At 43.1% G+C, this 18,418-nt stretch overlaps 1 protein-coding gene across 8 annotated transcripts in view; it reads left to right on the plus strand.

Moving 5' to 3' along the window:
* LOC111076524 (cell adhesion molecule 2) overlaps window positions 1–18,048 on the plus strand; it is a 128,021-nt gene extending 109,973 nt beyond the window's left edge. For all 8 annotated transcript variants that reach the window (XM_041592482.1, XM_041592483.1, XM_041592485.1 and 5 more), the window contains 9 exons: window positions 450–595; window positions 766–827; window positions 5,516–5,674; window positions 6,887–7,015; window positions 8,099–8,233; window positions 9,685–9,834; window positions 10,531–10,617; window positions 10,691–10,990; window positions 17,292–18,048. In XM_041592482.1, coding sequence (XP_041448416.1) covers window positions 450–595; window positions 766–827; window positions 5,516–5,674; window positions 6,887–7,015; window positions 8,099–8,233; window positions 9,685–9,834; window positions 10,531–10,617; window positions 10,691–10,990; window positions 17,292–17,491 — 1,368 coding nt within the window. In that variant the 3' untranslated portion in view covers window positions 17,492–18,048. The remainder of the gene's footprint in view (window positions 1–449; window positions 596–765; window positions 828–5,515; window positions 5,675–6,886; window positions 7,016–8,098; window positions 8,234–9,684; window positions 9,835–10,530; window positions 10,618–10,690; window positions 10,991–17,291) is intronic.
* The last annotated feature ends 370 nt before the right edge of the window (window positions 18,049–18,418 follow it).

The following is an 18,418-nucleotide window of genomic DNA, read 5'->3' on the forward strand; positions in this document are numbered from 1 at the left end:
ACACTACGAGTGGTCTTTATCAACCCAAGTACTAAGAACATGGCACCAAAACAAAAAAAAAAAACAGAAACAAAATCTATAAAAATTAAAATCAATTTCACTTTGAACTTTGCGACACACACACACAAACACACACAAACACACACATTTTTCACTACAAGCAGAAGAGATTTTCCACCATTTTGGGCAACTATCAGCGGGTTTTTTTTCAGAATTTTTTTCGCGACATTTTAACGCTTCGCTTACCCTTCGCTGCCCCTTTGCTGCCTCTGTTTGTTATAAATGAGCTCCGTTCACGCCACTCGGGCATTAGCATGGGAGGGTGGGGGTGGGGCTGTGCTAGTAGGAAGTAAAAATCGCTGAACGTTTTAGTTTTTTACAACAAACAAAAATCTAACCAAATATAAAACTGCCGCTCGTTTGTTACAATTTTTTTTCCTCTGCTACAGATTGCGTGGCTACGTGTCGATACACAGACCATTTTAACGATACAAAATCACGTCATAACCAAAAATCATCGAATGAGCATAACTCATGCCGAGAAACGTGCCTGGATATTGCGTATACGTGATGTTAAGGAATCCGACAAAGGATGGTAATGTATATTCACTGCTGTAAAATAAATAAAAAACTAAAACAAACAAAAACATTTTATTATTATATTTTGCATACGAATTGAAGTTGAAATTATAAATTTTAGTTCTCTTCAAGTAGCGTAAATTTCTGCCATAAATAAATTTACTTTCTGCTTCAAATCATCGACAGGTACATGTGCCAAATAAACACGGATCCAATGAAGAGTCAAGTCGGTTATCTGGATGTTGTGGGTGAGTGAGAATCGAATCAAATCGTTGCTAACTTTACGGTTGTGTAATGTGCCCCGATACAGCACCCCCTGCTGGTGCTGCACGCCCCCCACAGCTTATGCAATACAATTGATGTAGGTCTCTCCTTCTCTCTCTTTCCCTCTCTGTGTGTGTGTGTGTGTGTGAGAGTGCAACCCCACACAAATGAATTGTAATTTGTCTTGAGTGGGCGCCGGCAGCCTCCCCACTTGGCTACAAAGTTGGCTGTTGATAGTTTTTCAAATTGCACTAATTGCTTGGGCCAAGTGAGGCGATTGGAATGTGCATGGAAAGTGGAGAGAGTGGAAAATGGAAAGCGGAAAAGTGGGTTATTTCCACAGAGAGAGAACCGAAACCATTCGAAAAGTTGTACGCAACTTTCAGCCAACTTCTCTCGATTGAGCCTAATTGCCATATACACGTGGAATTGGTAGAAGTTGAGAGTTTTTTTTTTTTTTGTACAGAGAAAATTCTTTCACTTAGCCCACACACACACACACACACACGCACACGCACACACATTAGTTTCACTTGCAGATACAATCGAAAGAAAAAAAAAAAAAAAGAAGCGCTGACTAGAGGCCAAAGGTAGAGTCGTAATGAAACAATTTACATGCTACGTGCAGCACCCAGCTGACAACTGCCAACCACCCACGAACACCCACTCCCCGCTGCACCCACTCACCTGTCTTTCGGACCATGTCCGTGTCGTTCATGTCCGTCCGCCCCTGACGTTAATTATTCAGACGGCGTAGACGTTTTCTACCAGCAAAACCTCAGAGCAGACAACGGATCCGTGGGGTTCCTTCACCCGCAGGCAAATTTAAAATGAATATACTGGGGGGGGGGGGGGGGAGGAGGCGGCATACTGAGGTTTTTGGGTCTCGTGTTTCCGCCATCCGCATAAGTAACCACTTTGGTTGATTGTATTTTCATTGGATGTTGAAATTCATTAAGAACCAAACCCACAGCCTACACTGAGCGAAATGCTATTAATTTGCCTGTTGCTGGTACAGTGAGTATTGCCTTGCGGGCACCCACTCACCCAGACACTCTTCCCTTAACCGCACTAAGTCCTATAAGCAAAATGGCAAGCCGCTTTAAATCAGCGGCGACGGCTTTTCCCGCTGCCTGGCTGACAAAGTGCGCGATTTTGCGGTGTGGGTAGGGGCTACTGGGTATACATTTTACCACTCGAACCACTTTCTGCGACAGCAAAACCCGTGCTATTACTGTTGTTGTTGTCGCCGCTGTACGTTTGGACTTGCCGCACCGCAAAATAAGCAAATAGACGAGAGAGAGAGAGAGAGAGCGTGGAAAAGCTGTGAACCACGTTAAGCCAGTCAACGATAGACAGAGTGGCAGAGGAGACAGACAAACAGACAGTCAGACAGATAAACAGACAGCCAGACAGTGAGACAGTGTGGAAAAGTAGAGAGACCTAAGCTGACATAGCGACATTGATAAAGGTTGGGAGCATTGAGTGCAGGTTGAGTTGGTAATCAGTTGTTTGGTGCCACACATCTCGCACTCTGACGCTGATGGAATTAGTCGCAAGGAAATCAAATACAGATCAGCAGATACTCGTAGATCAATTTTCATCAGTGCCGGAAATTTCTGAAAAAGAGTAAAACGTTTTAAGTACACTACGAATAACACAAAATGGAACTATAAATGATTAATTTCGGCTGCAGAAATAATTAATCTACTTGGAAATATTTATGAACTCTTAACTATAATTTTAGATGTTATTTTGGGGCTGATTTTCTATTGGTGGTCCGAACACGTAAATGTGGTTAAAAATAAGAAATTCGAAGGCCATTAATTTGTGTTTAGTGTTGATAAATAATTGAGTTCTTCAGGCAAATAGATTTATGTATTTTCTCACTGTTTTTCTCCTTTATTTATGGCTTCCTCTAATGTGGAAAATGTTGAAGAAAATACTCCTGCATTTCGGCATAACTATTCTATAAATAATACACAACAGCTATAAAAGATTTTCCGTATTCAAAGCCCCTTTTTTATTTAGACCACCAAATCCTTTGAGTGTTCTACTGCCATTCAAAATCAATCATCAAATTCCGCTACCAAGCCGCGACACAAATGCAATTTTGACACTTTTTACGCTCTCTGGACAATTCCAAAACTAGTAAAAATCCATCAAATTTTTGGCATGGAAGAAAATGGGCCAAAATAAAAAATATATACATATATGGCTTTCAACCCGAAACAAATTGTGGACACATTTTCGCTTGACATTGTGTTTGTGTGTGTGTGTTGCATTTTTCTCACATTTATTTTGGCTGTACTTTTTTTTTGTTTGTTGTGTTTTTTACTTAGTTGTTGGATAGTTTGTTGGTGCCGTTTTTTATCCACCGAATTCATAGGAATTTTCTATATAGGTGGGGATATCCAGCGAGGCATTGTTTAATTTATATACCAACAATATGGTTTTGTTCTACGCTGACATTTGGCCTATGGTAGAGCGCGGGGCCCAGGCCATGCGGTTTTTTTTTGTGTGTGGCTATGCATTTGATTTGATGGGGCAAGAGCTGATTTTGGGGAGAGCTTAAAAAATGTACATACATACATACATATGTACATGCAAATGCATTTTTGAACAAATACTTTTTTAAGCGATTGTTGTGGTTTCGATGGAGAGAGAGGGGGATTTTGTTACCCAAAAATAAAAACCCAATAAAAAGCCAATAATAAAAATCAAATAAACTTGTGGGAGATTAGTTTTTTCTTTTATTGTTTTATACCTTTCTTTGGGCTCTACCTTTCCACACATTTCTGCCGCTTTAAACTTGCTTTAATGCCTTCTTTTATCTTCCATTTGCCATCATAACTGCGGGTCACAGCTCCCCCTTGAGTGCCCCCCACTGATAACTTTCATTTGCCAGCAGCTCAAACCAATTGAAATTAATTTTTGGCACATCAATTTAATCACACATCATTTCACCTGATTTCATAACTTATCAACCGACATCCGCCCTACCACTCACCCCCCCCCCCCCCCCCCCCACCCAACCACCTCCTGCTGATTCTGCCAAATGAAAAGAGATTGCCTGCCACGCCCACTTGAAGCCGCCACCCACCGATTGAGACATTTGTGTGACATGTAGCCGGGGCCATTAAAAAGAAAAGTTCGGAGGGGAAACAGGCAGCAGCGCCGCAGCCTACATTCAATTTGTACAACATGACGTATACGTAATATATTTGTGAGTGTGTTTGTGTGTGTGTGTGTGTTGAGGTACGGGTGCAAAGTCAAAGTACACTTTGTAAAACATGCACATCATTGTGTTGTGTTGTGGGGGGGGCAACCCACCCGAAAGAAGACTTTGAAGTCACATACAAGTCATAACGTGGCCTTGGCTCCGGGCTTGGCTCTCACAGAACCTCTCTCTCTCTCTCTTAGGATACTCTTATATATGAAATGGCAACGTGTGCATGTGTGTGTGTCTGTGTGTTGAGCAATCAAGGCAATCAAAAAGGAAATAAATAGAAATATATTGACGCCTTTCAATTGTAGCAAAAATGTGTCCCACCCAACTAATTGGATTTTCATGAATAGGAATAGCAACAGCAGCAAGCATCAGGCAGCAGTCAGCAGGCAGCAGGCAGCAGGCAGCAGTCAGCTGGCAGCACTCAAATTGAAATAAAACAAATGTTGGCCATAATTAAAAGCACATTTTTTGGCAAAAGACCGAGTCGAGACCGAGGCGAGTCCACTAGGATGAGCTCATTCATTTAGTGACTGGTCTGTCCGTCTGTCTGTCTGTCTGTCTCTCTCTGTGTGTCTCTGTTTTTTGGCAAGTGCAAAATTGTCAAGCGTAAAATTATAATTAATTGCAAAAGTAAGGCAGAGAGACACCACCGCACAGGCAATGCCACTGCCACTGCCACTTACATACAGAACCCTTTTTGTGGCCTGCAAATGTGAGCAGCTTTAATAAATGTCGAATGCAGACGAATGTCGTTCCTGGTTACCTGTATGGCTGCAGGGATAAGCTTTTATTTAATTAAGGCTGTGGTTTGTCAGTTGTACAATTTATTCACCACTTTTTGGAGCTTTGTTGAGGCTAAGATTTTGCTCAAAAACTATTCCCAACATTTAAATATGAATTTAAATCATAATTAATTCCGAAATCGCCCAAAAAACTTATAACAAATTGTACAATATACGCACCACTTTTTGGGGACTTTGCTGAGGCTAAGATTTGCTCAAAAAATATTCCCAAAAATGAAATAAAAATTTTAAACCTATTTAAACCTTTTTTTATATGTATTAAAATCAACAATTTGCTTATAATCTTTCACCTTTTAACACAATGTTTTTATTACATTTATCCATTTATATAACAAACAACGAATAATTGCAACAACCGCCGACAACCACACTTGCCACATCCACAAAACAACAACAACAACCACAACAACACCCACAACTGTGTGCAACTGCAACTGCAACTGTGTAACTGCTGCCAACTGCCACTGTCTGACACCTGGCGAACAATTGACGCAAACAATTTACTTGCTGCTTGCTGCTCCGGCTGGCTGGCTGGCCCACGCGGCGTATGAATAATATGTCGCTGGCAAACTTTGTCTCTGCTACGTGCCACGTAACTGACTATCTTTGTATGGTTTTGTGGTGCGCCATCCTGCAGTGCCACCCGATATACTGGACTATCCGACCAGCACCGATATGGTCATACGTGAGGGCTCCAATGTGACCCTTAAATGTGCGGCCACAGGATCGCCGACACCGACGATAACCTGGCGACGTGAGGGTGGAGAACTGATACCGCTACCCAATGGAGCAGAGGGTAAGTTGCATGCAGCTGAGTGTTCTGAAGGTTAGATTATAAGCACAGGGGGGGGAGGCACTCCACTCCCATCCGTGGCATGCAAATGATGTGCGCCAATGGCGCGTGTTTTCATTGCATTAAATTTCATTACAAAACATTTTTTGGAGTAACTTTCTCTTCGCTTTGACTGTAATTAAGAGAGGGGAAAAAACCAAAACTGAACTCTATAATTTGCCATATTAAGGTCGATGATTTGACGTGCACTTTTGGGCGTGCAAATTGCCTTGCACTTGACGCTGCTATATACGTATATCGTGAATGTGGGTTACGTCAGCTTAATTAATGTTAAGTGGGTTACAATGTTGCATAAAGATTTTCATGTTAGAAGCGCAGAATTTACATGGAAATTGAATGAATCATTGGAAATATCAAAGGCAAATGCATTTAGAGATTATTCTGATAGAAAATAAAGCAATAAGAGTTTATGCCGATACAAATAAAATGCATAACCGATTTGTTTCATTAAAATTTACTCAGAATCACAGACTAATCACTGTTAGAAATTTTAATTAAAAATCAAGTAAAATCGCATATTAGAAATATTAGAAGAGTGCCCCTCGAAGTGTGCGCCTTGCTTGTTGTCCCCTCAAAACCTGAACCTGCTTTCATTATTGTCCCAAATGATAAATTGCACGATGCAAGCTCATATTGGGGCACCTGGCAAACAATTCTCATGCAAACAAGATGGATGGAAAAAGACAAAACAAGACCCACTACTGATGCTAGTCCTAGCCCCAACTCTAGCAAAAAGGGAAACGAATGAGCAGATGCCAAAGCACAAGAAGCACTCTAACACACACCCCGAAAATTTGCAAAATTTGAATTGCACGAAACGAAACGCTGGGCCCTGACAGGCAGAGGGCTAAAGCAGGGAGGTGGGAGGGTATATGAGAGGCGGAGCAATGCGAATTGAGATTCTTGGAGAGCTGCATATGCAATGAGCGAGATGATTAGCTGCAGGAGCAGCAGCAGAAGGAACTGCAGCAGAGGCGAAAGACTGAGGAATTCCATTTGCATAGCAGTCAGTGTGTGATTGCCAGAGGATGGCATTTCTCTGTGCGGCTGGCTTATATTCTGCTTTATAAATGACAAATAAATATAGACATTTTCAACCTTCAATGCGTCGAATATTAATCTTTTATTTGGTTTGCTTTTATCTTCCCCTTTTAGCTATTGCATACAATGGCTCTTTTCTGACCATTGCCAAAGTGAATCGTTTGAATATGGGCGCCTATCTCTGCATTGCCTCCAATGGCATACCGCCAACAGTCAGCAAGCGTGTGATGCTCATTGTGCACTGTAAGTATGCAGAGAGCGGAAGGGAGCCTAGCGTCCTGCTCCGCCGAGCTGGAGTGGGGGGCGGGCCATATCAATTTTAGCATATTTAAATATTTATAGTTTTGCGCTAGAGCGGCACCACAGGAGGTGTCTGTCCTCTAGACAGCAGACCGCACCAGACACAGTCACACACAGACATACACACACACACACACACACAGACACAGACACAGACAGATAGTCACACCCATTGCCATTGCAAAAGCAAAGCTCTTTTGCCGTGCTAAATATGCTCTGCATTTTAATTTTTCACCCAAGAGGCAGCCTCCAGCAGGCAGCAGGAAAATGCTGTATACTTTTAGGTGCCATGCATAAAGCAAATAATTAAGTGTGTGCTCCATTCCGCCAGCCAGGCAGCTCCATTCTCTCTCACTCTCTCTCAGCTCCAACCCAGAGCTAGTTAGCATTTTTGTCCGAGCACTTTTCCTTTTGCAGCAGCATCAGCAGCAGCAGCAGCGGCGGCAGCAGCAGCTTCTTCTCTTGCTAATTAAATTAAAATTAAAATTGCTCAACAATTTGTTAGGTAAGTTCAGTGCACACACACACAGAAGCATAGGAAATATGTGTGCCGGCCTCCGCAGAGTGCCAAAGTGGGAGAGCAATTTGGCCCGGGGGAATAGGGGTAAAAAATCCTCTACTTCTTTTTTTTTTTTTTTTGTTTTGGTTAGCCAACCGCAGTACGCGCTACGTTTCAGCTTCAGTTGCAAAGCATTTTCTGTGGCTTTCCTATAAAATTAAAAAGCAATTAGTTGGAAACAATAAATGGCAACCGCAGCGGCAGCGGCAGTGGCAGAGGCATCCCCCAAAACGATGGCCAAACGATAAAGCACTAGAAAAACGATAACAATAACCAATGGAATTTCTCTCTATAAATGGGAAAATTCATTTCTTTTGTGCGTCTCCAGCCACACAACACACAACGCACACAAAAAACATTTTCCATTCAATCGCTCAAAATATTCCATTCCACCTGTACACCCACACACACCCCCCTTAACCACCCTGAAAACTCATTTTCTTTTCTCGATTTGATATATTTGACAGTTCCTCCAATGATTTGGATACAAAATCAATTAGTTGGCGCCGCACTCACACAGAACATTACATTGGAATGCCAATCGGAGGCATATCCCAAGTCGATCAACTATTGGATGAAGAACGATACGATTATAGTGCCAGGTAAGTGCTACAAAAAGAAGTCACCCCTTAATCCGTATTATACTTCTGCTATTGATTGTACAGCGTACAGCGTACACTTTGCTCTATTAAATTCCATTTAATTTCATCAGTGAAAAAATAGACTGCTCTTCAGAGCACTTCTCTCTCTCCTCTCTCTCTCTCTGCTGCCTAGTGCTCTTCATTTAATTTTCTAGGCACCGAACCGAACCCTTAAGGACTAACCTGACCCACCATTTGCAACTGCCCATCCATCTATTCATTCCACCACTTCAGATTTTCCCCACTCATCTTACACGACAAATGAACTGTGGACGATGACAACAGCAACAACAAAAAAGTACACTCGAAACCGCAGTCGGCATGGCATTCCCTTGAGTTGAGTTGAGTTGAGTAGAGTGTAGTGGAGTGGATTTGAGTCGCATCTTCCAGCAGCATTTCCCTCTCCGTGGGGTCAGCCCGGAAGAGGCCTCTGCCGCGTGCCAGCGAAAAAAGTCACCGCCAGTCAAGTCCATTCTCGTTTCCCTTTTTTGCCCCCCCTTTTTTTTCTAGTTATTTTCTAGCTTTTTTTGCGCTGCCATAGAAAATGGAAAAAGTGATTGAAAATGACCTCAAGTCAGATGCAGTTGTGTCTGCCAGTCGCTGAATTTTAATAGAGTTTTCTGTTTTAGTTTTTCAATGCGCGGCACAACGAAGATAAAAAGAACGGGGCAAGAGAAGACAAGAGAAGACAAGACAAGTGTCATTGGGGTGTCATGTCATATTTTAGATGAAAATAATTAATTTTTGAGTTAATTTTTGCAGACTAGAAAATAGAAAAAAAAAGAAAATAAATGTTACAGCCTCTAGGAATTTAAGAATTGTGGCTAGCAATTACTTGATAGCAGATATACAAAGATATCTTTTAACTCTTTGCCTTTACTCTAACCCAGAAAAACTCAATTATTTCTAATCAGTCTCCACATCAATTGTGGGGGCATTTTACTATAGTAACCAGTAGCCACAAAATGTGCTGCATAACAATTACCAAACCAGGGACGACATCATGTAAAACCTAGCTTAGAGCAAGTACTAAATCTAACCGACATCAAACGTAAATCAAAACCTGCATGACACAAACAAAAGCCAAGCCAAGTCCAGCAGCAGAGCGCTGGCTCCCACACATTTACAGACTTGACTTGACTTGTTTTTGTATAAATTAAAATGAACCATTTGACATGGGGTTCCACTGCTACGAGTACTGCTACGAAAAATCCCAATCCAAGCCCAAGACAAACTTGTGCCCTAAGCTTCGAATGCAAAAAGTTCTTTTCTCTATGTTTAAATTACATTGACAAGCAGAGAGCGGGCAGCAGAAGAAGGCAAAGGGTTCCATTGAGATTGAGTTCACTCTGCAAAATGGGGTTAAAGTTCAGTGGCTAAACCCCAAACCCCCATTCCCCATTCGTTTGCAGGTGAACGCTTTGTGCCGGAAACCTTTGAATCGGGCTACAAAATCACAATGCGGCTAAACATCTACGAGGTGGACATTCAGGACTTTGGGGCATATCGATGTGTGGCCAAAAACTCCCTGGGCGACACAGATGGTGCGATCAAACTGTATCGTAAGTATAAAACAATAATACAACAACAATACACGTAAATACTGGTAGTATTCAGAATTCAGAACAATGCCAAATGCCCATCATCCAATAACAATAAACACACAGCCCATACGTACAGCCCCCGTAAAGTCCCCCCCGTAAATGTGCGCATAACCATAAGCATAAGGAAACAATGGGCCATAAGTCAGACAGCCTCTGGCAATTAGGCAGCAAACTATTTGGCCAACTGTAGCTTTTAATTAATTTAAGTCAATGACTCTGCGTGAAGCCCCCCAACCCAACCCAACCCAACCCGACCGAAACGACAACAATGTGTGTGCCTGATAAATACCCAATGAGCATGAGCATGAGCAGGGCTGCTGGAATTCCATACAAGTTTTCGGGCGCCACTGCCTCTGGGTTCGAATGGGGTCGAAGGTGGCACAGTGCAGTCAGTCGGGCAGGTCTTGTGTGGAGTAGCAGCACCAGCAGCAGCAGTGTCAGTGATTGATTTACGAGCTAAAGGAATACGAGTGCGAGTTGCCAGTATCTTTGTATCTTGATGAGCAGACTGCTCGCAGCTGCTGCTGCTGCTTCTTTTTTTGGGGGAAAATGCGAGGCTTGCTAACACCATTTCGGCTGCTGTACTGTTGATATTTTTTCATAGATTTTTCCATAGATTTCTATAATAGAGTTTGCCTTTCTTCGCACACACAGACATTCCACAAACCACCACAATGACGACAATGGCGCCAACTGCTTCGATCAACACGGTGCCTGTGGTGCTCACCAAATACAATAAAGGTAACACATCTCAGATCACAGAACCCCCCAAGCAAATACTCAGCCTAATATCTCTTTTCCACGCTCTGTGTAGAACAACGTTATAGCAGCAATAGCAATCAGAATACCAACAATAATCCGTACAACTATAATCCCGGCAATAGTCAGCAGAACACAAAGCAGCAACGGAATAAGCAGCCCAAGGGCGGCGTGGATCAGTCATCGTCGGCGCTGAACAATGTCTATTTGGGCGCCACATCGAGTTTGTGGAATTCGCAGGATCATCAGACATCCTCCTCCTCCTCCTCATCCTCCTCGACATCCACAAGGCAGGGTGGCGGCAGGGATCATCAGCAGCAGCAACACCAACAGCAGCAGCAACAGCAATACCATGGTGAGTGGAGTTTCTTTTCTCTCTCTCTCTATCTCTCTGTCTCTCTGGGGGGCATCAACGCTTTAAGCCACTCCAAGTCCAAGTCGAAGGGGGGGAGGCAAACGATGTGCAGACGATACCATAAATATTTGGCCATTTATTTTATGTTTATGACAAATCATAACGACTTTAGCTGCTTGGCTTAAGGGTCTCTGGCATGTCGTTGTCGGCACTTGTTAGATATAGATACGTTTTTGGTCTCTAACCATGAACGAAAAAGGCAACTTCGACTGGGCAATTGACTGCGCGAATACCGTGGACTGGGTGATGGAATGGCTGGCATATTGTGGGGGAATAGTCGTATACAACCCTCCAGGCAATGGGCAAGGGTATAAATATTTTGCCAAAACATATGAAAGTCTCTCCCTCTCCCCGTTGCTGGCTTTGCCAATGAAAATATGACGTTCAAGCATGCAATGCCTTGCCCCCAAAAGGTTGCCTTTCCACCCGATGATACTTTTGCTGAGTTGCTGAGTTGACAATGTGTGTCGTCTGGGTCTGGGTCTGGTTCTGGTTCTGGTATAATGTGCTGCTAATGTGAACCATCGTAATGTACAATCATCATAAATAATAACGGGCTTTCGTTTCGTATTTGTTCTTAGTTCGTAGCTCGTTCTGGTGGCGTAGCGTGGCGCAGCTCGAGGTGCCAATGAAACTATAAGAACTTAAAGGTTAAAGGACAAGTCAGGCCAGGCCAGGCCACCTCCTTGGCAGGAGCTGCAGCTGTCAATCGATAAGCATAAAGTTTTATACTTGTACTTCCTGCCCTGATCTCTCCAGCTCCTCACCCCCTTTAGCACACAATTGGCCACAATGCTCTCATCCTTTTTTCTTTTTTTTGCTGCTCCCCTGCCAAAGGACGAAACGCATAAAATTTTACAGGCCCTTTGCTGCAAAAGTCGAAATTTTCTGCATACAAAGCGCGACTAGAAATCAAATGGGGAAAAATATCCCACAACTAGAATTTCAATTCAATTTTAAATCTGCGCGCACACAAGGGCTGGGAAAATGTCAGAGACTTTTCTTATAGGAAAATTATGCCAATAGGAATTTTAATTAACAATAAATACATACAAATATTGCCTTAAAAAAGCAGAAAAGGTTTCGCTGGAGACTGGAGGTTATACAAATTATTTCAATGGGAATATTTATTACAAATAAATTTAAATATTCCCTGAATAAAATCATAAAAAATTGGATACACAAACAAATATTTCAAATTAAAATTCCTGCTTACGATATAGCTACATATATTCCAGATTCGATCTGCGTCAAATCGGAAAAAGTCCTTCGACCGTTTCGCAACTTTCCTTTCGAATCAATTTTTGACACTATTTCTCTGATGAAATTTCCAAAAAATTGTCCAAAAATAAATTTCAACAAAAATCAATTCGAAGAAATTGAATATAAGAGCATCAGGCGGAAGCAAGCGTTGTGGGTGGGTGGGTGGTTGGTGCTGCTGAAAAGAGAGTCTTTCCGAGCAAAAAAAAAACCAACGCGCAATATAAAAATAGCAGACAAATTGCACACAAGGCGTCAGGGCGATAGAACCAACTCCCATCTCCTATATGTGCGCTCCTCCTCCTCCTCCTCCAGGCTCCTCCAGCGTTTCTATAAAAGGGTCCTGGTACTCGCCTTCATCTAAAGCAATTTTTTGGCAAACGCAAGCAGAAATGTTGCATCATTCAGAACGGCGGTGGGGGGGAGAGACAGATCAGGACGAGCTCCTTCAAGCTGTGGGAGCCTCTGGCCAGGCCATATGACACTGGGGGAGAGGCAGGCCAGGCAGTGTGCCTGCCGTGCAGCAGAGGGGGCCGGTTGGGGGGGGGGTGGTTGCTTCAATGACGACAACTTTCAAGCGTGGCATGCAACGTCGTAAGCGCTGCGTTTACAGTTAGATTTATTACCTGCTAGATGTTGCACATACATATCGCGGCAGCACCACACCACACCCCACACCACCCCCACCCCCCTGGGGAACGTTGAGTGTGGTGTGTGTTGCCCCGTTATCGCTGCGGAGTTTTGCATATGTCGCGACTGTTTTTGCCCCACCACCCGCCCACACCGACCACACCGCCCACACCGCCCAACGCTGCTGACACTTTAAGGCGGAACAAGCAGGCGACAACGAAAGTTTCACGACCAAAGCGTTCCGTTTCTCATGGGGGATACGTTCTTTTTTTTTTTTGCTCACTAGTCGCCCTTGGCCACGCCCTTGTGCTTTGGGTGGGTGGGGGAATTTGTGTGTTGAAGGGAAAATTATCTGCATTTCCATATGCATTTTTATGCAGAGAATTTTTGCAGAATTTTGGTAGAGGTTTTGGGTGAGTTTTCTATAGGAAATTTATTGATGGAGCGCTTGGGCTTTCAATTTATTCCAACTTTTCACTTGAAGCTTGGGATCTCTACTGCTCGTGTATGCCATAGAACGGAACCGTATACTGTACCATTAGGTACTATAACTTCTCCTCACAGCTAGGTACATATTGTAAATTCGATCGCTCAACGCAATTTGTCATTAACAAACCTTGAGCATGCCGCATGAATTTATCATTTAATGCTTACATATACATATACATATACATATACATAGGAAGCCAAACACATTCGCATTTACTCTCGTTACTCTGGCATTCAATTGAATTTCCAATTATCCTCTGGTTAGGCGGGTGCATTCAATTTGGTCGGTCAGGGCGCTTACTTTGGTCTATGCCAAAACCAACCCACAAAACTGGGGGGCTCTCTGAGCTGTGGACTCTGGACTTTGGGCTTTCGGCTGCCTGCCATTAAATGATGCTGTTGTTGCATTTGGTGCGCCACTCAAACTGTCATTAAAATGTTGCAATCAACCACAGAGAGCAAAGCAGAGCAGAGCAGTGGAGTCGTAGTTGCTGCTGTTGCTGTTGCTGTTGCTGCTGCTTCCTCTGTGCTGTCGCTTTCATATTTAATTTGTTCGGCCAACGGGCAAACAATATGGCACAAATTACAAGGAAATGCAATAAAAAGAAATTGTCCAAGGACAGTACAGGATACAGGATACAGGAGACAGCAGAAGCGGCAATGCATGCAAGTCTTCAGGCCCACAGCCGCAGCCACAGTCCGGACTCGGATACGTTTCCGTACCGGCCTCGGACTCGGTCTCGGACTGAACTGATGATTACTTCAGCATTCAGTGTCTGGGCAATAATTTGCCTATAATTTGCACCATTCCCCTGTCTGTGCTGCAGACAAATGGGCAAAGTGAAAAATGATAAAGTAAATGAAGTGCAACAGACAGCAACCGAATTGCCATCGCGTGACCAGGCGGGTTGCCCAGCCGCTGCCAAAGTGTGCCACGAGGATCAGCAAAGGGGTCTCTGCTAGAGGGCAGACTACAGGATGTTGGGTAGTCCTGCGGCTGCAGCCCGATGAACCCCTCCACTGAGCAGTGAAAGAAATATACACTTACAATAAATATAACGCATGGCAGCAAAGCCAGCAAAGGCAGCACCAGGGCCAGGACCAGCGCCAGGACCCAAGTGAGTCTCAAGTGCTGAGTGCCAGGCACTGTTTTTCCTTTCATTTGCCGCTGCTCTCCCTTCTCTGTTTTCGGTTAAGTGCAACAGGCTCTGCAATCGAGGTGTGAAAGCACACAGAGGCCTACACTTAATGGAGTAAAAGCAATGCCCCCGAGGGCATGCCCCTTTGCCATGGACAGACTGAATGAAGTTTCCATGTGTTGATAAACCAATGAAGATGCGAGCGAGGAGAGAGAGTGGGAGAGGAAGTATCATAAACAGTTGCACGTTCAAATCTATTAGCCACCAAAACTCCACACTCGACTCGATGGCACCCCTGAGAGACGCCCAGAGGCTGAGAATTATGCAGAAATTACGCTTTAAGTTTCAAGTAGTTCGAGGGAAAAACACTTATAAGAGCCATGTTTGAGCTAAAGCGTTTGCTTTGCCACACAGGGGGATGCATGGTGGAGTGGTGTCGGTGAGGGGAAAATGGAGCTTGCTTTGGCATTCAGGATGCGTTTTCTTTGCCTTTTCTTTGCTTTTCCCCGAGTTTCTTTCTTTCTATCGCTTTTTATGCTTAAGACGCTTTAAAGACACCGTTGGGACTTTCTCTTTACCCCGACACACAAACACACACACACAAACAGGACACACACAGACACACAGAACACACGCATAAACACATGCTCAAGCGTCAATAAAAATCAGCCACACAGACGCAGACACACACAAACCCTGGCAGGACCTGCTTTTTGGGTTGGTGCTAGTATTAGTGTTAGTGTTGGTGTTGCCACAGCTTTCACACATGGAAATGTTTGCAGACGCCTGCAAAACAAACCAAAAGCCATCCCCAACCCAACCCAACCCATTCTATCGCCTTCCTTCAGACAAAAACCAGGGAACCAACGTACCAAAGAGAAGTTTCCTAGGAAAAGCTGCTTATAGAAAAATAAAATACCAAACACAAACACAATCACACCTATACACACACACACACACAGAGAGAGAGAGACAGTGAGGGAGAGGGCACAACCCCCAACACAGACAGACAAATAAATTTCCAAAGCAATTTGCGCATTTCCGTTGTTAAAATAAAAAGGGTTTCTCTCGTTAAAAACAAAACGAGAATGTCCTTTTTCGATGGACTCTGCAAAATAACTACGGAAAATAAAGGATCCATCGATTCCGCTTACAATGCCATATTTCATAGTTATGATAAAGTTCCAATGAAATAAAATGCAACGGCGACTCTTTTTGGGGTTTGAACTCAGTGGCGAGGTGGTTTAATTCCTTTTTGTGTAACGAGGTAGCAAGGAAGAGCTGTAGCAGGCATTGGAAGTCTGTTAATTCTGCAGAATTAAAATGAAATTTCATATCTAAATATATGTCATTGTTATGCATCTTTTATTACGATATTTTAATCACAAATATAGCAAATTTTGCTTCACACTTGGAAAGAATTTTTATTAAGTTCAAAAGACCGAAGCCAGCCACTCCGCCGCCCATTGCCCTAAACTTCAATTATCAACAATAAAATTCTAGGAATTTCATTTCACTCTCCCTCTCTTTCTGAACACTGGCAAATTTCTCACCCACAGACAGTTCTTGTACAACTGACATAGTCCCGCAAACAATTGTTTGCAATCCACCTAATGACCAATGGCCCGTCCACGTCAAAGTCAAACAAAAACCAAAGGAAAAAATCCCAAAAAACCAAGGAAAAAAAAATTGAAAAAGCGAGAAACCGGCGCAGCACGCAAACAAATGTCCAATGAAACAGATTGCCGGACAAACAAACAATCGAGCAACAGCAGCAAACAAACAAACAAAATAAAAACAGAAAGACAAAACTCGACAGAAAAACAAACTGCAGGATAAATTGATGGCAAAAACAATACACAGCCTTTCCACTTTTCCGGCTCACCTCACACTCCCACAATCCCACACACCCCGGCATGCGATATGCCAGAGTCCCTGTCCCACACTCACACTTTCCATGTGGCACCCATAGACCCATACGTACCCGCTCCTCTTTCCGCTTCTCCCATTTACGATACGATACGATACGATACATACTCTCCTCTCTCGTCTGTTTGGAATGCATGGCGCAAGGGTTTAACGCACTTAAGCAATAAAAATCGAAACAATTTTCCGATGTTGCCAAGTGAAATTGAAACAAAATGCCAGCAAGGACTCTTGCCGAGTCAGTGGGGCAGGCAGTGTGGGTGGAATACTTTCGATTTTTTTTCGGGGCGGGGAGGGGCATGTCGCTGGGAACTGGTATAAGTGAGAATGTTATAAATAAGTGGGGCAGGCCACGGGCACGGCAGGGGCAGCGTTGTGTCCTTTTTATATGCAATACTTTCTGGTCCGCCAGTTGACAAACAGTTCGGTTCGGTTTGGGTTTGGGTTCGGGTTTGGGTGTATCCTGTGTCCTGTGTCCTTCGACTCTCTTTCTCTCTGCGGCTGACTCTTATCTGTGGCTTTATCTCTTTCGCACTGTCGCCTGCTACAAATGGCTGGCCATAAACGCATCCTGTGTCTATTGTTTATGCCCGTTGGCGTGTGGCAAGCGCATAATTGAAAAAGGACATTCAATTGATGACATTCAAGTCCTAACAATATGAAGGGCACATCATAAAGTGCCATGTGGCAGTTGATTAAGTCAGAAACAAAAGGGGGGCGCGTAGGGCACCCACAAAAGAATCTATAAATATTTCCATCAATCATTGTGACATTTCGATTTCAATTTATATTTCCAGCACCCGATCATGGTGGCAACTACAGGGCGGAGGGCAAGAGTCCGCATCTTATCAAACACGATGCCAAGTCCCTAACAGATGATCTGGATCGAATGGAGGACCTCAAGAGTGAGGCCACTCAGCCCCTGCTGTTCTCTCTGGAAGTTCTAGCCCTCCCCCTAGTCCTCTGCCTGGCGCGTCTATCAACGTGGCATGGATAATTCATCTACCGAAGTACAGTTCGAGTATTTCTGAATATTTGTACAAAAAACAAAACAACATGAAATGAAATCAGCAAAAAGGCGAAACCAAAGTTAGTTTAACTAAGAGAAAACTATAACGTAAGCAATCGATTCAGTCCCATATTTTATATGTGTACTAAGTTATGCCTGAATGTGGGAGTGTCGCTTACTGTAAAAAGTTGTTTGTATAGCATTTGAGGTGGAGTGGAGAGATGCAAGAGCTCGGATCGGAGACGGAAAGATAATGGATGGGATAACGGAAATACAAAGTATTAGAATGTAAAACATAAGATGTAGAATTAAGCCATTCAAAAGCTACATAAAAAACTGTTCTTAAGCTTGACTCCAAACCAAAAACAAAACAAAAATAATATAAAAAATTAGTGTTAAGTTACTGGGATGCCATCATTCCTATTTTTAACTCCGTTCTAGCTTAGTTCCCGAGCACTGCAAGCTGTATGATAAATAATATATACATAATAATACTATATGTATTGTAATATCATCTTAATTTAACAGAATCGAAATAAACAGAAATGCCGTCTTACAGAAAAAAAAATATTTCGTCTTTAAATCATCCTTAATAAGGACTCCAAGGAATTTTTTCCCCATTTCTATAAACCATCAAAAGCCATCTGATTGAACAAAAAGAAGGAATATCCTTGATCCTTTTTAAGGACTCCAACATGGATATTTTTCCGATCACAGGAAGCCGTCAAACATCCCGATCGGCCCACAAATGTGGGAGAAAACAAAATTTTTATAGGCTATTGATACTTGGTCCTTGATAAGGACTCCATAAAATCAGGGACATTTTTCCAATCACTGGAAGCCATCACACGCCTTGATCGGACCACAAATAGCGGAGAAAACGAAATACTTCGGCCATTTGAGCCTAGCAATTAC

This window comes from Drosophila obscura, unplaced genomic scaffold (genome assembly GCF_018151105.1).
Source record: "Drosophila obscura isolate BZ-5 IFL unplaced genomic scaffold, ASM1815110v1 contig_179, whole genome shotgun sequence".
Classification (NCBI taxonomy): Eukaryota; Metazoa; Arthropoda; class Insecta; order Diptera; family Drosophilidae; genus Drosophila; species Drosophila obscura.